This window comes from Balearica regulorum, chromosome 1, assembly GCF_011004875.1.
Source record: "Balearica regulorum gibbericeps isolate bBalReg1 chromosome 1, bBalReg1.pri, whole genome shotgun sequence".
Lineage (NCBI taxonomy): Eukaryota > Metazoa > Chordata > Aves > Gruiformes > Gruidae > Balearica > Balearica regulorum.
Window position 1 is genome coordinate 144,050,795 of NC_046184.1, and position 24,689 is coordinate 144,075,483.

Consider the following 24,689-nt stretch of genomic DNA (forward strand, 5'->3'; position numbering starts at 1 on the left):
CACTCACAGAACAAAACTGACCGCTTTCAAACTGCAAAAAGAACTTGTTTTCTGACAAGAGTCTAGTCTTAGAGGGTGCTCCTCAGGATCAAGAACTACAATTTATGTGGCAGTTAAATGCCTCTAAAGAAGTTTCACATACCAAGTAATTAAAGCAGACCGTTTACTTGTGGAAGACAAGCTACATTTCACATGATAACACAGCTGTCACTATCAGCAATGAGGGATTAAAAACTACTATTGCTGTGAGATTCAAAACCCTATTAGCAAATAGAGGTAAAATACTGTCATCTTATATGGGAAGGGTTAAAAAAAAGCACAATTCTAACTTACCTCCTTTATAGTTTCAAGGGGGAGAGAGGATTTGAAAAATATATATATATAAGCTTGAGTGTCATAAAGATCTCTTAAGCTCTTTTGTGACCCCACTAGCCTAAGGGAAAAGAAATGGTCAATCGTTCAGGACGATCTAGCTAATAGGTTTTCCTTGCAAAAATGATTCCAACTACTCTGCCATCATTTTCTACTGCAGCTTCCACAGAGACAGGAAACTGCAAAGCACAGGCTTCATACTGAGCCAGACATCCAAGTGCCTCCTATCCTGCTACTCCCACACAGCCTACTGCTTAGGCCCGCAAGCCCCTTCTGTCTAGGTTTAAATCCATGAGGGGCAACATCACAAATGGCATGTGGCCAACATCATCAAAAAGGTCTGAAAAACTGTTATGACTTACACAACTGGTGTGCATGTAACCTTAACACAATTTATTTATTCAAAATAAATGCTAAAGCTAATCAGATAGCAGAACTTTTAAATCACCATTTCAGTAGTTTGTGATAGACTGCAATCCAGAAGGGGAGCACCAAGAGCCACAGTCTTGCTTTTGAAATTATGCAGAGAAGCACCATGGTCTGAAGGAGTGCTGTTACAGGCTTGCCTTGTTCTCACCTTCTTCTTCAAGGAGGAGAACGGGGTAAGTGGACCCTGGGTCTGACCAAGTAACATCCCTTCTGCTTTGATGTAAACCCTTGGGGTAAGTCAGGCTCTGGGAACAAGCTTTGACATTTGTACTCTACTGCTGCACCCCTTTGCCCCACAGTAACACCAGACAACCTCACTCCATTGAAGACCGTCCCCATACTTGCCTCAATTCTGAAGTGCCTGAGAGGCAATTCAAGGCAGAGCAGTCCTCAACTGCAGCCACTCATCATTTTTTATAGGCGACCATAGAGGACCACGGCACATACAGACAAGTCCTGTGAAGCAGCTGCCAGATACACTAACTTGCTTGTTGGTCACAGCACCAAAACCCAGCTTTTATTTGGATAGAGAACACAGGTACTTGGGTTGGGCTGGAGATGGTTGAGGAAGTAGAAAAAAGCCTATGTATCCACATGCAATTTAATTGAGAAAGCCAGGCTTACTGACATGAAAGAAAAATTAACGTATGAAGACCACGAGCAAAAATATTCCCAAACAGCTATTTATAGCTTTGACCTTTTAGATTTTCTGCATCACTAACTCAAGAAACAGCCTGCTGCCTGGCAAGCAGAGGTGAATGAAAGGAGAGCAATGCCAACTTGTTAAAGAGAGTCCTTGCTAAAGGGATGCTGTCAGCCTGAAATTTTAAATTTCTATCTAATAGATCTTAGACAACTACTACTACAAAAACCTTGCAGAATTACAACATGATTTTCGGAAGGGTGTGTGGTGGGGTCTCTTTTCAGTCTTTGCTTTACACCCTTGTCACCACTTGGTGCATAAATAATCAATTTCAATGCTCTGCTGACAACAGCATTTCATGTAATACACTCTCCAGCATATGCTTTTCAAGGGGTTGGAAGGAGTGCTTGCTTCTAGCAGAAGGAAACGAAAAACTGGAAGGATAGCCAAGAGTCTTACGCACAAGCAGTAGAGATTATTACTTTCACCTTTCCTTCCCCAGATGACTTTTTTTTTTCCCCAGGGTTGTTTTAAATATTGTACTTGGGACACTGCTCCAGAAGAAGATATATGCTAAGGTTTCTTTTTTTCTGCTTTTATTTTTTTTTCTCTTTTTTTTCCAGGAGGGGAGTCTTAAATGAAAGATGACAAAAAGATGCCAGTATTACTGGAAGGATGATGTTATGAAATACACTTTTTTAATTCCAAGTGTATATTCCAGATTTTGTTCTTCAAAGTTTCATACTTTCAACCATTAAAGGGCTCAAAATTTTGTCTTGGAACAGGTAGAAAGTAGCAAAGATGATCTCGAGAGGAGGAACTGAAAACACTGCTCATTTTAATTCCTAGAAGTTACAGCACACTTATATGCTATATACGTGGACCACATCTTCATAATTATTGTTTATAATGTACATACACACATAAAGACAGCATGGAGCAAAGGCAAAGAAAACAGTAATAGGACAATCCCTAAGAGGAAGAGACAAAAGAAGAAAGCTGGATCGCTGGGCAGAAAGAAGGGATGGGTAAGGGACTAGCACCGAGGTCTAGTTGAAACAGCAACAAATCTGGCAGTGTGTGTGTTTCAGTTCCCACTTGCCCAACTTGGCTAGTAACAAAGCTACTGCCTAGACAAACAGGAACAACAATTACATGACCTCAGTAGCCATGTGCTGTTTCAAGATTAAAATTCTTACAGAACCATAATCCTCAGACCAACATTTTAAACATAAAAAGCATACTAGGCTTTTTTTAACTGTCTTGGTGACTGTAAATAAGACACTGTGGAGCTAGTTCTGGCCGATTTAGCTTTTATTGAAACGTTCATGCAAGATTCTCTTTTAGAAATGAATCAGTGAGTTTTCTTCAATTAACTTGTGATAAAAATTAAGGTTCCTAAGAAAGGACATGTTCTGTAACATTTACCTTGTTCTTACTAAATCAAACTTATCTAGTTCACAGCATTTACAAAAGCAGCATGAAGTATGTTTGCTGAATAGCTTTTGCTGTATGAGCACAATCAATATAGTTTTTGCAACCTCTCAAGTAGTATCTAAGCAGGTAAAAAGCTGCTGGTATAGTACACAAAATTACTTCTGGGACATAACTCTCAGGTTTAAATTCTAGAGAAGCAAAGTGGGTTTTGTCGGTCTTTTTTTCAGTAACCTCAGGCATCAACAGTCATACTAGCATGCTGAAGGACTGACTCAGACAGAATGGGATAGCAAGTAAGGGGAATTAGCTACAAGAAATATTTCTCCCATTTGCAGTTATTATCTGACTTCAGCCCTTAAGAAAGCATCATGGTTTAGCCCCAGCTGGCAGCTGAGCACTACACGGCCGCTCGTTCACTCCTCCCCACCCCCTGTGGGATGGGGAGGAGAATCAGAAGAAAAAGGTAAAACTCGTGGGTTGGGATAAGGGCAGTTTACCCGGACAGCAAAGGAAGAGGAAAATAATAACAACAATACTGATAAAAGAATATATAAAGCAGGTGATACACAATGCAATTTGCTCACCACCCAGAACCGGATGCCCAGCCCATTCCCCAGCAGCAACTCCTCCTCCCAAGCCAGCTCCCCCTTATAAACGGAGCATGATGTCATATGGTATGGAATATCCCTTTGGCGGGTTTGGGTCAGCTGTCCTGGCTGTGTCCTCTCTCAGCTTCTTGTGAAAATTAACTCTATCCCAGCCAAAAACCAAGACAGAAAGCAAGCATCAATTCTGGAGAAGGCAGCCAACAAATCCTCCCCAAAAAGGGCTACCAGGAAAATGGCTGATACGACAGAGCTGAACACTGGATTGTACATAAATGTCATTTTATTCAACTGATGAATACAGATCCAGTGACAGTGGTGATAGGTGTAGAGGTCCTAACAGGTGGGGATGGCAGAGCAAAAAAGCTTTACTGAAGGTAAAGAGCCAAGAGTGAGAAAGTGGCAGAAGATGAGCAAACACTGTTCATATATATCCTGCCCACTTAAGTGTCTCACTGTTTTATTTTTATTGTGAAAGACACATTGAGGTGCTGAAGTGTGTCCAAAGAAGGGCAACAAAGCTGGTGAAGGCTCTAGAGCACAAGTCCTGTGAGGAGCAGCTGAGGGAACTGGGGCGGTTGAGCCTGGAGAAAAGGAGGCTGAGGGGAGACCTTATCGCTCTCTACAACTACCTGACAGGAAGTTGTAGCCAGGTGGGTGTTGTTCTCTTCTCCGAAGAAACAAGTGACAGGAAAAGAGGAAATTGCCTCAAGTTGCACCAAGGAGGTTTAGATCGGATATTAGGAAAAATTTCTTCACCAAAAGGGTTGTCAAGCACTGGAATAGGCTGCCCAGGGAAGTGGCAGTCACCATCCCTGAGGGTATTTAAAAGACACATAGATGTGATGTTAGGGACACGGTTTAGTGGTGGACTTGGCAGTGCTAGGTTAACGGTTGGACTTGATGATCTTAACGGTCTTTTCCAACCAAAAATATTCTATGATTGTATGCTCTCAAATCATCAGATCATCCCAGCTTTTTCAATTTCAAAGTGAGACTAAATTTCAGGGGAAGAAAGAACTACATGTTACTGTCTGCAAATGCCATAAGTCATTTTGGGACATCAAACAACAGAGCTCCTATAATACTCCCGCAGTGGGGAAAACACAGTTTCATGGAGAATTTGACAGGTAACAAAAGGACTCACTGGCACTATTTCAAAGCTCATGATTTCAAGGCTTAGAAACATGAAAACTACATGACAAAAAACTATCAACGACCAATCTTTAACCCTAGCTCTTACCTCAGCAGGTTTCTTTTGTTCATTTGCTGGTGTTTTTGACTTGCTCCTGTATTTAGAACAAGAAGAAAAGGAAGTGGAAGGACCTGTTAAAAAAAAAAAAAGACATAAAAAAGGACCATTATAGCTCATTTCATTTAATTTTTCAGTAAAACACAAGGCACTCCAAGCTCCTGAATTATCATAATTTTTTGACAAGACGTGGGCAAAAAACTCTTAGGCAGCCTGTAGGCTTGATTACAGCTCCTCCTGTTCCACTCATTCTTTGTAAAACCACAGCACATTGAGTTTATGGTTACATTCTGCTCTGCTCAATACAAGCAAGAGTAAACAAAAAAAAGCAGGCAGACCACTTGCCTTCATTTCCTTTCTAACAAAGTGAAAGGAGGAGCAGAACCAAGGAGAGAGTTTGCAAGTGCTAAAAAAAAAAAAAAAAAACAACACCCCACCAGCAAAGCAATGATACTAAAGCTGATGAGAGATGCAAAAACATCCTAGTGTGATGTCTAGACATTTCTGGGCAAAATGTTATTTCAGTACAGGATACATTAATGACTTGCAAGGAATATGACAATGAATCATCATTATGTATAGAGTTATTAGATAGGCACAGGTTTATAAGAAACAAACAAGACCCTACCATACGGGGGCGTGGGGGGGAGCAGTTTGCAGATAAAGTGGGAAGATGCAACCTCAGACAGATGCGTGCTAAGGAACATTTCAAATATAACTTTACTAAATTGTGTAACAGACCAAAATGGAATAGATCAAGAACCAGTATAATGTAACAATCAATATACTGGTTATAACTCTATCTTAGATATAACTCTAACATATCAAAGCCCAAATAGCTTGCTACCCCTAGTAATTTTGAAGTTGAGGCTCTGCACAACAAGAGACAACAGGATTCCTTTAAAACAAAATAAATTACAAAATAAGACCCTGGACAGTAAAATTGCTCTTGAATTACAGAATTCTTTTTCCCAGGTCTAAAAGGGAAAGACATATAAGTTTCTCTTCAAATTCTAAGTAGACTCAAAACTCCCCCCAGGTTTACAGGATCCTTCGACTCATTTTCCTCCCATAACAGGATTAAGAACACCAAAGACCACAGAACGCAAAATCAAGCAAGAAACATTTTTTTTTAATTATAAGAGGTGAAACGGTTTGCCCTCAAACCACAGAAGGAAACCACAAGGGGGTGATAGACCAAAGAAAAACTAGCAGGTATTACTTACTCTCATTGTCTGAACTGTCACTGGTGCTTAGATGCCTGTGGCGTTTCATCCTGACGCATCCTAAAGAGAAAAAAAAAGTTGATGGCAACCATCCTACCAGAAAATCACCGGCTGCTGGCTGACACCAAGCTCTTCACACTGAAAGCAAAGCTCCTCTGAAGAGCTTTCAGGCACATAAATAATCCCAGTTCAGCCACTATGTTTTATTTTTGCAAGCAACTATTAGACCACAGTATTATTTGTGAAACTGAGCACCCGCAAAACCAGCATGCCTCTGCTGGGCAGAGCGTGCTTGAAATTTTGCAGAAAGGAGTGCAACCTGCCAGCTGATTCCCGGCAGGGCGTGAGCGGCGGTGCTCTGCTCTCTGAGGAGACTCAATGTCCCATCTGTTCAGTCAGAGGAAGAGTTGCCATGGTGGCAGTCGCTAGCTGAGAGACAGTGGAGGCCAGGAAGTAAGGTGGATGCACAGCAAGGCAAGGATTTAGAAAAATAACTCACCTTAAAAAAAACAAAAAAACCCCACCCAAAACCACCAAAGGCATCCATTCAAAACAAAAGGCAGACTTTAAATACAGACAACCACAGAAAATGGTGACTGATGCCATTTAATTTAAATCATCTGATCATGGATTAGTTCACACGAAATGTGGTTTTCAGAAGTTTGAGATCAAGGGTATCAGTGAGAAACAGTTCCATGGTGCTGCATCAGATCCATTAAAATAAGGTATTCAGCATTTTGAAAATGTAACGCATACAGAGACTGGGGAAGAAGAAAATTCTGCACTACTACTTACAAAAGAAAGATCAAACTAGTGACCAGCTATATAATCTAAAGAAGTGCCAACAGAAATCCATATAGATTCTTAAAAGTCCTGCCATTCTATAATATTTAATGTTACATTTGTTAAATAAGAATCAGTAACACCTTAGAATTAATAATAATAAATGAAAATCACCCCATCTTTTTAATAGATTGAATGAGCAAATTATTAGAGAAAAAAAGTAACTTTTTTTTTTTTTTTAAAGTAGAAGATAGGCACAAGTAGGTTACAGACTGAAGTGTCCTATCCTAGGCAGACAAACCTGAAATGCCTACAGTATTGGAAGTGCCAGCCTGGCCACACCTGAAACTTAAACAGCTTCATTTCTCAAACAAAACAAAACCACATGCTGTTAAAAAAAGCAACACAGCTAAATATCCCATTTGATAAACTCTCCACGTTAGTTACTGTATAATAGGTCTTGAGATTATCCAAAGACCATGGCATAAAAAAAAAGATTTCCAGATAAAAGAAGCCTGTCCAAAGGTTTTGAAGAGATTGCAGTTGAATTGTTTGCAGCACAATTGTTTAATTTAGTGGAAATTTTCAGCAGCCTTTACATTTATGTGAGTGCATTTACTGAATCTAAATGCAGTGATCACTCAAAGTTTAAAACAATCCTTTCAACCTATCTGTTCTAAAAAGATATTGCCCACACTCCTGCAAGTTGAAAAAGGAAGCGACACGTGCAGTTTTCAACTGGGTAAACACAGAACTTCTGAGTCAGGTATTTAACGTGGGGGGAGGACAGATGGACACAGTGGTCAACAGGATGGGACATCAAAAGGTGTCATTTGTGTCACTTTAAGCAAGCTATAAACTCCCATTATATGACAGTTAATTTCACATTAATTCACCTTCTCACAGCTCAAACAACCTGGGGGAAGCAAGGCAGCCATGCTGTGCACAAAGACCATCATCCAACGGAAGACCTACATCAAAACCAAAATATGTAAGCCACCACAGGACTTCACGTCCAGCTAGCAATGTAGCATAGCTTGTACAGGCACTGGTCAGATGAAGAAACTTTCATGAATCTCTTAGCCAAAAGCTGTTTGACAGGTAAAAGGCTCTTGGGCCAGAAGGGCTTGTCTCTGTGCATGTTTTGGGAGCACCAGACTTGAAGTTAACTGCCAGCTAGTGAGGGGAAGACTAGAAGACTGTTTTCATCTTGCCAACTTGCACAGTTTAAAGGCATGGATTTAACCAAGAGCAAATAAAATGCCATTGCCTATTTGAGAGCTTGTACTCCAGCAGCCAAACCCAGCCCCCCAGAGCACACCGCCCTCCCTAAAAAGGAGCAGGTTCTGCCCGTAGCAACACTTTCTTTGCTGGCAGCCTTCAGCTCCAAACAGCCCTGGCTTACAGACCACCAGGCATGTTACATGACCTTGGGAGACACTGAAAAGATGTATTTAGGTGGGCCAAGCGGTATTCCTTGTTTTGATTTCTTAGCAAGAAACATAAGTGCTTGCTGCCGCTGCTTGCTTTGTTTCTGTGTTCAGATGAATTTTTGAGCAGTTGTTAAAAGGTGTTGAAAGCTTATGGCAAGCAATTCTCATCTCTTATAGTCTATATAAACAAGCAGCAATAAAACCTTTTCACTCCGTACTACAGACGGCTATCTGGAGAGCACATGAACATTCAATTAAAGTAGGGTCAAACACGAGGTTGAGAGAGACAAATGCAGGAGGGAACACCCAGGAAGCCTAGACTTCTGCCTGGGCAACTGGGAAAGCAGGGAGGAGATGGCTACTTCAGAGACAGCTTACACAGAAATGGCAAGTGTAACAAAATCTTCAGAATAGCAACCACATCTCTGCCAACAACTCCATAGAAGGAAAAAAAGCAACAGACCAAAACAAAACAAAAAAATAAAAAAAAAAAGTTGTATTTGAGAAGTGGATTTGTAGCAGCTCAGACAAGAGATTTACACCTCCATCACAGCAGACTGAAACAGGAAAAAGCAGTCACTCAGGGTAAAAGCCCCGAATAGTAGTAACACTGGATTCCTGCCCGATTTTTTGCAGCAATGTTAACCAGAAAAACAGTAAGAGCCCACAGAGCTACAACAAATCGCAGGCACGCTGCATCCAGGAAGACAGGTTATTAGAGTGACCAACGTGCTACAAGTTCGCCGTCTGTCCCTGCATGATGTAGGACTAAGCCTCAGCACCATTCAACAGGACCACCTCCGCAGGGGGCTTCACTGCTGGTTTTAACAGGAGACTCGACTCCTTTGCTGTACCCTTGAGCGCACCAGGACTGCCACGCAACTTCCAGCTCACTTCCACCCCAACGCCTGACAGCTTAACAGAAAGGCTCACTAACGATGTTTCTGCTCCTAGCCATTACAGAGGGATCCCAAAGTAACACCTGTTTTGTGGTAAAGCTCCCGTCTCACTCCTTCATCTGTCTTTGCAGAACACGGAAGAATCAGCAGCCGCTCAGTTCAGAAAGACAGATTCAAAGCCAGTCCCCACAACATGGAAACCAGTATCAGCCTTTCCCAGCTTCAGTACCATTCCCCTGCAAAGCAGTCCGGCACCTTCCAGTTTGTGCCTCAGCTTCAGACAACAATACTATTAGCCAAGTGATACAGTACAGAGCAAGGCTGCAAGCACCCCTGGGCCTCAATTCCTTGCAAAACACTGCGAAGAAATAAAAAATAACAACAAAATATATATATACACACACACACAGTTATATAGCCCTAAAAGGGCTAAATGTAGAAAGAAAGGGCAATCCACGCATATTAAAAACCCAAACTGAACAAGCAGAACCAAAAATCCCACAGAAATTGGTACAACCTGTCATATACCCTAGCTTTGCCCATTTTCTAACTTCACCCCTGAAAACTACGGTGACAATAAAGCCTAGAATAAAGGAGCACAATAATTTTTTTCAACATGTGCATCAAGACTTAATGAAAAAGTGAGAAATAAATTCATGAGATTGTCAGTGCCCTTTTCCTACCTCAGAGTATCAGTTATGATGAGTGGCATGTGGCAACACTGAGAAAATCAAGTATACAGTATTATTTTTACACACAAAATGAAAAATTTAGTGGTTTTATATCAGATAATACTTTTTTCCACAGAATAAAGAAATTTAGAAAAACAGCCTCAAATAGATGCTACTTATAAAAAAAAAAAAAAAAAAAGAGCTAAGAAAAGATGAGCTGTCATTAGGAGCATGACGGAAATGCCATACAGCAAACAGCTAAAACCACCAGCCTCCTTCCACTTCCTTTATCTTTATCCAGGTGTTTTGCAAGTGTGGACATTGAACTTTTTGTTTGAATTTTGAGAACTTAGTTTTAGCAATTTAGAAAGTTTAAATTTTCTCGCAGTTCCAACGTACAAGCTAAGAAAAACAAGGAATGCAAAGCAACTCAACACTGAAATGTTGCAGAGCAAAAGAGGTAAGTGACACCCCCCCCCCCAAAAGAAAAGCCTCAAGAAAAACCTTCTGTGCTGGTTTTGGCTGGGACACAGTTAATTTTCTTCACAGTAGCTAGTACAGGGCTATGGTTTGGGTTTGGGCTGGAAACAGCATTGCTAACACAGGGATGTTTTCGTTACTGCTGAGCAGTGCTCACACAGAGCCAAGGCCTTTGCTGCTTCTCACCACCCCACCAGCGAGTGGGCTGGGGGTGCACAAGGAGTTGGGAGGGGACACAGCCGGGACAGCCGACCCCAACTGACCAAAGGGATATCCCATACCATATGACATCATGCCCAGAATATAAAGCTGGGGGAAGGAGAAGGAAGCAGGGGACACACATTCGGAGTGATGGCATTTGTTTTCCCAAGTACCCATTACGTGTGATGGAGCCCTGCTTTCCTGAGATGGCTGAACACCTGCCTGCCCATGGGAAGTGGTGAATGAATTCCTTGTCTTGCTTTGCTTCTGTCCATGGCTTTTGCTTTATCTATTAAACTGTCTTTATCTCAACCCACAAGTTTTCTTACTTTTACTCTTCCGATTCTCTCCCCCATCCCATCCAGCGTGGCCGGGGGGTTGGAGGTGGTAAGCAGAGAGGAAACGAGGGAGTGGCTGTGTGGTGCTTAGCTGCTGGCTGGGGTTAAACCACGACATCTTATTTCTCAGTCACTGAGTAATGATTTTCACTACCTTAAAGGCAAGTAGGGGTACTTTGGCTGTGGATTCAAAATGTGCTCAAGCCTTATGGTCAAGCACATACTACCTTAAAAATTATAATTAAAAATAAGAACTTAACATGCCATGATCCAAAAGCTTTTTTTGCCTTTTTAAAAAATCCACAGAAAGACTAACAGCTGATCGATCACTTGTATGACCACATATACAAATTCCAAAAATGCTCACCTTCAGGGATCTTTTAGATGAAAATTAAAATACAAGACTGACATTAAGAAATCACCATGTCGCAAGCAAAACCATACTTGACTCTCCAGGCAATTATTGCAATGGCACATTTTCTAGCATAACTTTTAATATTAATTACCAGAGCAGTTCCTAAACTTGAACCATATTCCACCCCGTCACACTTCTAACTTGTCAAGCCATGGCTGTGTGCCTATCCCTGATCAGTTCACAAGCTTAAGACAAGAACCACAACTTAAAAAAGAGAAATAGGCCTCGTTCCCTGCCATCACCTAAAGACCTGAAGGCAGGTCAAGATGCCCTGAATCCTTTGGGTGTTCAACCAAAAATAACCCCAGGAGACGCACTCTCCTCAGCCACAGGCAGCAACATCACGCTGCCAGCATTTCTCCAGCTTCCCGAATGCTGCTGCTTATGTTGGGAATTTTGCCCTGTAGCCAAACCCAATGCTGGATCCAGCACATCACCGCACTTTCAAAGAAAGCCAGGAAAAAGCCATGCTGTACTCACCTGGCTGAAATTAAATACAGATCTCAAGCTAAGAGTAATCAACACATCAGCCAGAACATGCAAGAATCTGACTAAAAGGATAACACTGGTATTTCAAAAAATCTAGGGGACATGTTTTGTAATTAATGATTTCTAAATTATGTTTGGTCCTTTTTGCTTATTCACAAATATCTGCACTCCTGAAGTGAACAAGAAACAGCCACTTGCCTCTACTACCATTCTCTCCTTGAGGAGAATCAATGTTGCACTGACTTCAGGCACTTCCCATTTCTGAAAAGCTAGTTACCATGCATTACTCAAAAAACCCCCAAAAACCCCAACCCCCCCCCCCCCCCCGCCAAAACACAAAACAACAAAAACAGTCAAGCAGCATATGTAAGCAGCAATTAACAAATTTTCAGAGTCTTATTCAAAGCAAAATTCCATTTCAACTACCTGCAGAAACAACAGCAACATTTTTCCCTTTTCAGTTTGCATCAGTATAAACAACTAAATTTACCAAATAAACTATTAAGTTTATCTTCTTGTTCTGACACATTCCTCAGCATAGTTCATCATTAACAGAGTTCGCAGAAAGAAGGATGGGGTATCTCAGAGCCTGAATTCGCACAGCACATTAGACAAGACATCAGTGACAAGCGTACAAAATGAATCCTTAAATCCAGCCAAGATTTCTGAACAAAACAGTATCTCCAAGGAGTAGCAGTCCTTCCTTCCTGGCTTCAGTTTGTTGCAGAGAAAGGTTAAACATATCCATACACTACTCGGTACCTGTTAAGACTTACACAGAAGGAAAAGGCAACCAAGAAATTCAAGGAACTGTAACGCAAATATATCCTAGACCTGCGAGATTTTATTTTTTCACATTTTAAAATAGACTGACAAAAATGGAATTGGCTACAGCACTAAGGAAACTTTCAAGTGGGACAAAAAATAACCTACTTTATCTTATTAAAAAGAAAACCAGCATCTATGTATAAAAACCGAATGACAAGCTACATGCAAATCTCAGGTTAAAACGATGTACTTACATTTTTACAATATGGCTTGTCTACAAAAAAAAAACCAAAACAAAAAGGCAGAGGCAGTAGGTAGAAATTTCCAAGTCTCCAAAATGTGGTTTATGTAACTGTTAAATTTAGATTAGGAAGCAAATTATCTTGAAAGGTCTCCAGGAAATGTAGTACAGTAAAACCATTTAAATAGGTCAAATTTCATAGTCAACTGCCAGGGAAATTACGAAATATGAGTAGAGTTAATACAACCTTTCAAGTAACTAGAGGAAGAGAGATCACTTGTGTTTGGGTTTTTAATTATTATTTTTTAATATCCTATCTAATCTCACAAAAATGCTATATAAACTGGAAAAAACACCCACTCCGAACTTGAGTTAGCAATATTTGCTGCACTGAAAGGGTTGGAAAGGTTAAACAATTCACAGAAAAGGAAGTTTAGCAAAAAAAGTAACATTTTTTCTTTATGTCACTCTAACCGGAAAATTTTAAAAAAAATTAGTAATATACAGGGTTCTTAAGTAGAGTAGGGGTACCAGAGTGACCTCATCTATCCTATCCTCCCCTCACCCCCAAAATAAAATCTTCTTGAATTATTCTCTGAAGACTGTACTGGGGCTACCACAAAATAAAACTTTCCTTGCTACTATTTCATACTAAGTCTTGGTTAATGTAACAACCTGTAATTCAACAAAGGAGGAATGCACCAGTTTTTAGAAGCAGCACTACCAGCAACAGCCAATTCCTTTGTCATTAGGTAAATAATTTTAGTAGGCAAGGCACTGCACATTACAGAAATTTGGCTAGTAACATGGGTCTGACTGAAGTGCAATAGCAACTAGACCTAGTCTCAAGCTCTGATTTCCTTATACGTGACCTTTTTATATAAGGCAATTTGGCAGCTGCCACAAGAATACAGTGGGTTTAAAAATGAGAAGAAAAAAGTTCAAAATATTATCTTCCAGCATGACTTGTCCCCAGAAATAGTTACAATTCTAGACTGAATTCAGCTGATAGATGGTAAAACCAGGATGAAGAAACCCCAAATATAATACCTGCCCTGCATTCATTTATGGATTATGGGCCAAAAGGGAACCCTGACATCATTTCATGTGCCCTTCTACAATGATGATTTATCATTTGGACTAGTGCAAAGCACTTAATACCCATCATTTTGCTTTGTGAGTGTTAAAAGAGGGTAAGTGATGCTACTTCACATTTATAAAGTACTTTGATGATACAATAAAATACAGCACACCCCAAGTACAACTGCCTTTCCTATCTTGAAAACAGAAATGCAGCTTTTAATTTCCAGTGCCATGTCGGTGTGTCGACCCACCGCGAGGTTGGGAACTGGGGGGGGAAACGGACACAGACAGATTTCCACCAGAGGCCTTCAACTGAATCGCCTCATGCCAGGCAGTTTGTTAAAAATCAGAAATCCTTCTCAGAAGAGCAAGTCACCAGCAACATGCACAGTGCCACCATTACCTCAATAAAAGCTCTCCAAGGGGCTAGAAATTAAATCGTGCTCTCTTCCCTGAGCTTCCTTGAGACCCAGCAGTGACCGAGCAGCCTTATTTTGGTCTTTGAAGCCATCTGCACATGTTGGCCTGTACGCAGAGCAGCCAGGTGGGCCAGGCTTACATGGAAATATTTCTGCCTGTTAAACACTGTAGCTTTAGCATTAACACCCTGAAGAGGATACCAATCTGAGCAGAATCAATTTTTAAAACAATAAACAGTATCAGACTATCATTAATTCAAGCAAATACACCAATGTGTACACGGTTCTGCTCCTATCTCAGTCCTCATAATTACCTTCCGCTCCTGAGCACAACACTGTTTTTACACCAGCTGTTTGTTAACAGAACTACTGTTTTCCTAAAACAGCAGTAGAGATTTGGGGACACACACACAAAATTATTTCCTTCAACATACCATATTGTGTTTGAGCAAAAGCCTTTTTTTAAAATACAATAAAAAAGAAGAAGGAAAAAAAAAAAAAAAAAAAAAGCACTTTCTCCCCTGAAACCACAACCAACCCAGCACTACTGGAGGTGCATCTGCCCAGCCGTGGCCTGGTAAACACCCACCTCCTCCACCCACCTCCCGGCATCACTCCCAGTCAGGGGAAACTCTAAAATGAGGTCACAGCCCTCAGGAAAGGGAACCGCTGCCCTCAGCAGGGTACCATGCTCAGCCCTCAGTTGCGCATGGCTGAGGGGGTGCGACACCCCGCCAGTGCTCCCTCTCTGCCCACCGCACATGGCCGGGGGATCCTCCATTGGGGAGTGACAAAGCCCCCAGGGCCATGAAACAAGGAACAAGTTCCCAGCAGGAAAGTCACAGCGGCCTTGAACACATGGAGCACCCGCGGAGCGCCACCATCTCGTCCGCCACGCAGCAGGTCAATGCTGGAGGCAGAGGTGGCCAGCAGGGCGGGCAGGCCCACAGGGCAGGCAGGAGCACCATGTCGCCAGAAGGAAGCCATCACAGCTCTCACTTCCTCAGGCCAGTGTCACACAAAAAACCCCCTCTTGTCAGGCTGTTGGAAACTCCATGGCGGCTAATTGATCCCTGAAGAAAAAACCCCAGGAGGCAGGGGCTAGCTCGTGTATAGCCCTCTCTAACTACACACGTGCGCAAAGCGTTGCCAAAAAGCACCTAGCCCGGCTACGCATGCTTGGGAAGCTCATCTGCTCCAAGGAGCCCTCAGCAGGGGAAACTCGTCACATGTCCGTTTTACAGGGCTCCTTCAGAAGAAAACTCGTACCTGACATTAACACCAAGGCATCTAATAACCAAAGGGCAAAAGAAAAAAAGAAAACCCCACAAGCCCACGCGTACTTACTCAACAAAGACGAAGTTAAGGACAATGTCCGCTTTCATCAAAGACTGATGTGGATGTACTGCTACTAAAAATGAACCAGCACCAGGTCATCCATCGCACCCAGTGCTAAGCAAGGTAAACAAGGAGCTGGATGCCCAGGAGCTCCCCCGAGGGGTTCGACATCCAAAGTCGTCCACGTGCATGTATCTGCAAGGAGACTGCAGTCACGGGCGCGCCAAGTGCCGGCAAGAAACAGGAGCGGCACACACACGCTTCACCAATATGACTGAGCAGAAAAACCTCAGAGAGCGTTTAGCAGGGCTTTCTATTTTAAGCACTGGTATGATTCACGTTACCTTGGCTCTAAGTGTTTTGCAGTCTTTACCATATCTACCCTCACAATAAGCTCATGTTAAGCAAGCACTGAAAACCCTGACATTTCAGAGTTGTGGCGCAGAGCAGCCATACATCACGCGGGGAGCCGCCGGCAAAGCAGGCAGCTGCATCCAGGTCTCCCAAGCGCGTATGCTGCGACCTCACCACTGGCTGCCCTTCCTGCTGATGCACGCGTGGAGTCAAACAGAAAAAAAATATTTAAAAAAAGTATTAAGTCACTAAGCATTGCCCTGCTATTTTACAGCAATGAAATTGCACCCACAGCAAGGTGGGGGGGGGGGAGGGGAGGAGATTAAAAACACACAGAAGCGTCACTACTTAATTGAAAATTAGGCAGTAACGAGTATTACGTTAGTTCAAGTGAAGCTGCCACTTTGCCCTGTCTCCCTGATGCTGCCAGCAGTTGCCCACTTTTATCTGTTTCTCTGCTCTCTGGCTGCACTAACGCATGCTCTCATGACAAAACAGAGGTAAGGAACTAGTATCACAGGTAGGAACACAGGCAGGATATATTATCAAAGAAGGAAGGATCTAGAAATGTTACACGCTATTTGGGATTATGAAAAACAACTTTTCTATTAATAGCACAGGCAACCGTTCTCATATTCTGCAAGATACTCGCTTAAAATAATCAGTTAATTTTTTGGTACTTACTAATAAAAGTAGGTTTCACTGTTCTTGTTTTGTTTTTTCTAAATCTCAAATAATAAAAGAATCAACAACAGTAACCTGCATTAAATATTTTCTCTATTTTGACTCATTTATTTCTTGCTTATAATACTTTGAGAAGGCTAACCACTTTGCTGCAAAGTTTTGCATCACTAACAAAAGTTAACACATTGCAAAAGGTAGAAAACATCAAGTTGCATTTTTATATTCTACTCAAAGAATAAGAAAAAGCAAGAACACAAATATTTTCCTATTAAGAAACATCAAGTTGATAATTTCTTTCCTCATCTGACAAGAAATGGTTTTCAGTTACAAGTCATAAATAAACAATCTGGATTCTAAAGTTTTCCTTAAATAAAAAAAGGGCACTGAGGGGATCACTGGATAAAAACAATTAAAGGGAATGTACTGTCACAGCCAGAACTTAATATTTGGAATAGTCCAAATCATTGGTTGAATATTGACATCCTGCTATACTTCCTAGCATTTCACACGACACGTTTATATGTGGTTGCACTGTTATTTTAGTTCTCCACGTCAAAACATCAAAACATAATAAATCTTCTATTAAAGTTTTGCTTAAAGCACTGTTTATTAAAGTATATTATATATATAATATATATATTATTATATATATTATATATAAATTATATATATATATAACAGATAATACTTTATAAAGTATTTATTTAAAACTTTTTAAAAAGACAACAAAATTTGTCTTAACTCATTAATTTCAATTAATTTTAATGGCCAGTCAATTAATTTAATGTTATGTGCTGCAATATGTAATATATGACACACCAAAGACGTTAAGGGTTCTTTTAGTCAGATTTAAAATAGATTTATAAAGATATAAAGCGCAATCCAGGCTTCTCTAAATCACCAAATGGAGGTGGGAAAAGACATCGTGAAAGAGATGTTTGGACAAACTGATGTTTGTCCATTTTTATGTACATAGACAAAAAGAAAAATGAGTATTTTTTTCTGTCATAACACAAGGTCCAGCAACCACAAAATAAACAGCAAACTTGCCCATGGAGGCTGATGCTGCCCTGGAAAAGGGAATCAAAGGATCATCATACCTGCCCAAGGTTTCTAAAATGCAACATCTTTTTTAAGAAACCAGTTAGGAGATGTGTCCAAAAGACCACATAAGGTTCAATTTGTCATCAAACCGCCAAGTTGAGGCCAAAGTACTTTTACACTTTTTGAATGAGAGGACACGCTGATCAGGACTGACCATTAACACACCTGTAAATTCCTTCTTGCTTTTCCTCCACGTTGACTAAATAAACAAGATTAAAATGAGTAAGACTAGACCACCATCCTCCTAGTGTTCCTAGCAGAAAGCCTGTCCTACTCAACCTGTTTTAAAGCTGAATGGATGGAGGTGGCTTTTTTGGCACAGGAAAAAAGGTGCTATCCCAGAGGGTGTATCACCAACAGCACTGGTACTTGAATAGGTGGAGTCAGAAAGTACAGGAAAATACTATCCTTTCTACCCTATGAGGATAAGGAACTGTCACAGCTGACGTTCCAAAGCTGCAGGGGTGCAAGATAATGAACCTGACTCCAAAGCAGGTCCCTTGGTCCACTCTCCACTCATGTACTGGGAAGAACGAAAGTGCCTACAAGCCATGGAAGTAGGGAGGTGTTTCACCACACCTTTACTCATACGTAAGAGCCCACAACATGCTGCAGTTGCTGCACCTGAATCTCATGCTGTCAAGAGCAGTAATAAGATCTCTGCTGAAAAACAGGGAGAGAAAAGGAGAGGTTACAACTAAAAATGCAACTGTAAAATTGAACAAACAAAACCACCTTTACAGCAGAGTCACTCTTAAGCTTCCAAGACACAATGCAAAACTTGCACAGTCAATATGTTTTGTATATGCAACTCTGTTGGTCAGGGAGGGTTCTATAAACCTGTAAAGAAGTCTCCTGCCGTGCAGGACCTTACCCTGCACAACTGCAGGGCATGGGGCAGGCTGCAGCTGTACTGGTTACCAAGGGCTCTGCAAATGAAAGAAGGCACAACAGAACCCGTGCTCGGGCCATGGCAGAATAAAGCCACCTGAGACTCCTCTTCCACCATCCACCTCCCCAGCTCCGCAACAGCAAAAGCGACTGGTTGATCACACTGGAGCTACAACCCAGCAGCAGCTCAGGCATGGTCTGTCCACTCCCTCGGCCGTCCCTGCCAACCCCAACACTGGCTCCCCGTTAATACACGCACAGCCAGGCCACAGCGCCTACAGGACGCTTCTGACAGGCCTTAAGTAGATGAAAACACACACATTAATTAAATGCCTTTAGAAATGTGGTCCTTGGGCATTCCCAAATCAGCTGCACCAGAAACTATTTTATGAGGAGAACACCACGGAGAGCTGCGCGTTGATACAAGAGAGGCATCCTTCTGGCAAGGCCCAAGAGCAGCAGCGACTCCACCCACACAAGCCCGTCTGGTTTCTTTTGCTACACCCGCTGAGCCACACGGACAAAGCTTTATGGGTGAGCAACGCTAGTAGATCATTCACTTGGCCGAAGAGCAAGGGAATATCTTCTCCCTCCCTCCAGCACCACTGGAGAAAAAGTATTTGCAGAACATGAACCTCCAACTGCAGCTGTAAGGGGAGCGTGCCATGGCTTTAGGGTAAGAGATTAAACAGACTGAGACTACCCAGCTGAGAAAGGGGGATGCAGAATAGGAGAGATCTGCCACAACAGATAAAGGGAAGTGAACAGGATGAAGAGACTATTCACTGTTCCTCATGGCCCAGAAGACAAGGGACACACAAAGTTATCGAACAAACTTCAGAGTAAAGTAATTAAGAGGAAAAAAAAAAAAGTCATTTTGTACAAAATTACTTAGGGAAACTGAATGCTATGGGATGATGCAGGGGTTGAGAAGTAAACAGATTGAAGAGAATTACACAAACAGAGGACAAGGGCTATTAAACACAGTATCTCATGTCAATCTTCCAGAAATCCCAAAGTCAAAATTTTTACGAGAAATAGAGTCTATATGAGCTTTCTAATGCTTTCTTTCCCTAGGTGTCCACTGTCGACCATTATCAGAGACAGTAATTGGCTTAATTCTGCAAGGGAGTTCATCTGAAACCAGACTTACTCATAACAATTCACCTCTGTGCAATGGATTTTATTTTTTTAATAGCAGTTTCCAACCTGACCTCTGTGGACTAAACATCAGATAAGTGGTCTATAGGGCCATGGTAAATACTGAAATGAGTATGTATATCAGACAAGGTTCTGATTATGATGAGCACAACAACCAGAGATTCTGACAGTTGACATACTGTTACCCTGAAGAGTTTGTTAATTGCTGCGCACTGTAGAGAGCTATTCTGGTAAGTAAAAGATTAGATCATTCCCAGTGTGTTAATTGTTACTTTTTTTTTTTTTAAGACAAATTAAATAAACATGCTGTGCAAATACAGCCTACATGCACCTTAGGGCACTATCCATTCAGGATTTTCTTTTGGAGAACTCAAAAGAACGAGAGGAGAAAAAAAAAGTATCCTGGAACACTCTGAAACATATGCATGCACGTACACACACACACACACATATATAAACAACTGCTGCACCTCACAGATCTGCAAAGGAAAGAGCAGTCTTTGCCTTAGGTTACTGCCTCTGGAGGCACAGGTATGCCTTCTATACATTCAACACCTTAATCTTAAAATCACCATTAAGCATTGTTAAACTCAAGGAGGTTTCACCAGTGAATGTCACATAGCTATTAAGGAACTGTTTTACAAAAACAACAGCTTTGAAATCTATTATTCTGTCTTTTTTTCCTTTTCATCATTTTTAGTATCTGCCACAAAGTAGCAGACACACCCCTATTTATATCTACTCCCAACTCCTGTAAGTCATGTCTAAATCTAACATTAATATCTACCAACATACATGGTTGCAAACAAATGCTTTATTCCATTTTCTAGGTATTGCAGTCAAGCTTGCACACAGTTAAGAGAACACTAAAGAGAATGTGCTACAAGGACTTAAAATGGCTAGATCAGCTTTAAGCTACGGAAATTAAAAACAAAACCAAAAATACCAAAACCTCACCACAAAACCAAACAGGCTGTGAGAATTTCTCAAGACCCAAAACCTTTTAAAGTATAAAAAAATCAGAATATGTAATAGCTTGATGGTTAGCACTTTTACAGAGCAGGAATAACTGGAATTATAGCTTTCCTGAAGCTGACCAGTAAGACATTCTTGTTAAGTGACTTGTTAGCAATCAGACAGGTATTTAATACAGAAAAACACACAGAAGTTTATGCCTATTTAATGACTTCTCTATTTTTGTTGGTTTTTTTTCTCCTTCCAAGGAGATTCTGCAGAATCTTCCACGGAGAATCTGCAGAGATTCAATCCCTTTAATAACTAGACTTTCAGTTACACGTCTGAAGTTTAAGAATCCACTACACTCCCATTCCCTTCCATTTTTCCAAATCTGGATAAGTAGCACGATGTTCTCATGTGAATTCTTACAGGTTTATTATCTCAAACCTTTCCAAGATAAGCATCTGAAGTTATTCTGTCTCTCTCCTCACTCACAGGGAAATAACCCAAAACCTGCAGCCAGCACTGCGTTGCTGCATGCTTGAATTCTGTAAGCTAAACTCTTAAAAACCTACTTAAACAGAAAAAAGTAATCATGCTTAAACTTTTGCCTGTAAAGCCCAAACATGATAGTGATCCATCTCATCTGAGCCATTAATTTTATTAGTCAAAACTGTCCAAGGTCATATTTTCCAACTGCAACAGCAAAGTATGTTGCATTGTAGCCCTGCTAACAGTACAGAATCAGGTGGGAGGAGAGACCGATGCTGGTTTTGTGTTGAGAAGAATTGCTAAGCCCTGACCCCTCAAAGACAAAGGGATGGTGCAAGAGTAGTCAAGGCCAAAGCTCTACTTGTAGAAAATCAATGGATTATGCACAATAGCAACTGCACTCAGATGTTCAGAGCCCAGCTGGAGTCCATAGATCTGGACTCTAAATATCTGACACTGAAAACTAGAAAAAACACTCCCCCTCTCCTTTTTTTTTAAATTTTATTTAAACAGTCAAAGCAGAAGCAAGCTTTGAACTAGAAGTCTTGAAATTGAGATGACTGCATCCCTTCTCTTTGCCACTCCGTATGATCTTTGGTAGCCGGCCAAATGGCTCAGCTTAGCTTCACTTTCCACATCAGTCCAAAAGTTGAATAAGGAATACAACTTGCATCAGCAGAGGGCTTTATAATCACATTAGAGACATGCAAGAGAGATCGGCTACCTCGGTTCACTGGACAGTTTCAGCCATGCTTCATAATGAGGTACAGGTGTTGGCACTAATTAGGAATACCCAGCTCACTGCTGACATCAGCCCCTCAAAGCAATGACTGCACTTTAATCCTTTAAGCCACATAAAAGAAAAGCAGAGAGCAGGCAGACCAAAAAAAAAAAAAATTCTCTCTGAAAATGCCTCTGCAGAGGACTGAATTTTTTTTTTTTCCCTTAAGTAAGCAAAAATATAAGTGTCACAAAACTTCAGGAGTTTACTGTGAAGTATCTGAGTACGTAGAAGAAGCTAAACCTTTTGTATATAACCAGAGTTTTTAATTTTAGGAAGGGTATCACCGCATACGGTATGTATTCATCACAACTATCAACATTTACATCCAGAAAAGCAGCACAGAATAAAAAGGAGTAGAAGCAGCACACGTAAATATTGTGGTAAGATAAAATTATTCCATCTATGCCTACCAGCCTTCTAAGCATTACAGGGTACATCGAGATAGATTTTAACTGAAATTATTACAAGGAGTTCTGCAGGCTGGAACCTCATTGTTAACAACTTCTTTTATGACTTCCTCTCCTTTAAAAGGCTTTATATTCCTTTAAAATCCAGAAAACTTTTATTTAAAAGGTGCTATCTGAATGCTGAAGGTATATAGGTTCAATTTACACATTGTAAACACCAACACACACTTTTTATTTTATTTTTTCTTTTTTAAATATCAGTTCCTCCTTCACTTACATGCCAGGTCATGAGGTAGATGCTTTCGCTTCAGCTGATGACATCACAAGCTCCTAAAAAAATGAAAGGAGTGCTATTTAGGTACTAGGAGTGACATCAGGCATTTCACGTTTGACCTACAATTTAAATTTTTGGCAAGTAAGTGAAGGGTATATTATATTTTTATTGCAATTTTCCCAAGAAAATGATACTTTCATAATGTAAACCCTTAAATTCCATAATTCTCACTTAACATACAGAAAAATTAAATGCATCAGCTGTATGTACACATGCTACACTATAAATACACAAAGTACTACAATTAAAAGTAAATTCATAAGAACAATCTCAAAGTCGGCTTTGTCATTCTCTTAACATGAATGGGAATGAACTTTACCAACACCCACAAAACAAAATTTTAATTAGTATATTCTCTACCCTGTTTTGGGAACACAAACCAAAAAGTTCAGGTAGCAGCCTGATTATTCAGCTGACTTAAGGGGCTGATTTCTCCAAATACACTGATGCTTTCTTCCTTCTAAAGGGTCTTCTATGAACTGAGCACGCTTAGAAATTCAAAGGAGGGCAAATAAAAAATAAGTATAGAGGGAAAAACTCCATGTGGCTCCTGCCTTAATTCCTCAAGACATTCCTTTGGACCTCTCCTTGACAATCCCGGATAGCTCAGCTACGCTGGCAGGGATTCTGCTTACTCGCCCTTTTTAATCTAGTCCTGAGCCTTGAGCAATATTAAGAATGGGAATAGCAGGAATTTTTCCCTCCACCATCTGCCCGCATTCCCCTCCTGCAGGATCGCGCACATGTATGTTTTGTGTCCCATTGTAATGGACATGGCAAAAGCATTAAAGTTGTTCCACCCAACAGATGAGTTGCAGCACTCCTCGGAGATGTCAGCAGTTAGACCAGGGGCTGCCCTGGCAGGCAGTCCACCCCATGCCTTAGAGTAAAAAAAACTAACAAAACCAGGACCACTACGAGCTGGGGAACAAAGTATTAGAGAGTAGAAATTCAAGTAAAAAACCAAGGAACCGATAACTGCATACCCTGCCAGAAGAGAAAGAATAAAGGAGGAGGAAGGGGGGATAGCAATGTCTTTAACTGAAATAAGGCAGTTTCTGGCCAAAGTGTCAGCACCATGCTGTAACATTTCTGGTTCTCCACCCATCTGCAGTACAAGAAAAGGATACCACCACCCATCCACCGAGGAGTGGCACAGATCCTATTACTTAAGAACTATTGTTGCTCAACTTAGGCTGTGGCATCAAAGGAAAATGTTTACTTACATTTGGGGAGGGGGGAAAGAAGGGGAACACACAATATGTGAGCACACTCCTGTATGCTGACCTTACAAAATGTTAAAGGTTTTGGCTATGTTAATTTTCTTCGATTTAAGGTTTTGCCTTTGGGGTTTTTATGTTTGTGTGTTTTGGGTGGGTTTTTTTTTTTGTTTCTGGTTGGGTTGTTGGTTTTTTTTTTCTTTTTTAATTGTCCCAGTTTCCTCTTCCCATCTCCTTGACAGTCTCTGGCTATACCCCACATTAAGCAATTAATTTTGAGCAACATGAGAAGATCCGTAGATCAAAGCAGTACCAGAGCCAAGGCTGCCAAAACATGAATCACGCTACACAGGTCGGGTTTTTAACTTGAGATAAGCAGATACACTCCGCCGCCGCCACCACACACACAGCCTGAGGCGATCCACAGGGCCCACGAGCAGGAGACGAAGCACACTTGGCAGGAGCATCGATGGGAGCCTCCGGTCCCCATCCCAAGGGACCCAGCTCGCACGCAGCAGAAAAGATGGCGTGCCAAGCTGGCGCACAGCGAGTGGGGGCGATCGGAGGGACTCGCTTTAAAAAGCCCACTGCTGCTCTGCCCACAAAACCCCGGTATTAACGCTGCCTCTACCCTCCGGCTAAGAAATGCCAAGAGCCTCACCCATAAAATGCACTGGGGGAAGGAGGGCAAGGGAAGAGATGAAGTAAAGAATGAATAAATGCCTGGATCAATTTTTCGAACATGACTTTGAACAAATTTTTCTTATGTTTCATTATGG

The 24,689-nt window shown here is 41.2% G+C and overlaps 1 protein-coding gene across 11 annotated transcripts in view; it reads right to left on the minus strand.

Moving 5' to 3' along the window:
* Nucleotides 1-24,689, minus strand: part of JADE3 (jade family PHD finger 3) — a 71,665-nt gene that overhangs the window by 30,489 nt on the left and 16,487 nt on the right. For 8 of the 11 annotated variants that reach the window (XM_075737137.1, XM_075737177.1, XM_075737168.1 and 5 more), the window contains 3 exons: nt 22,634-22,686; nt 5,965-6,024; nt 4,730-4,812 (listed from right to left, as the gene is read on the minus strand). In XM_075737137.1, the coding sequence (XP_075593252.1) occupies nt 4,730-4,812; nt 5,965-6,013 (132 nt within the window). In that variant the 5' untranslated portion in view covers nt 6,014-6,024; nt 22,634-22,686. The remainder of the gene's footprint in view (nt 1-4,729; nt 4,813-5,964; nt 6,025-22,633; nt 22,687-24,689) is intronic. The other 3 variants (XM_075737216.1, XM_075737202.1, XM_075737209.1) reach the window with 1 other exon arrangement.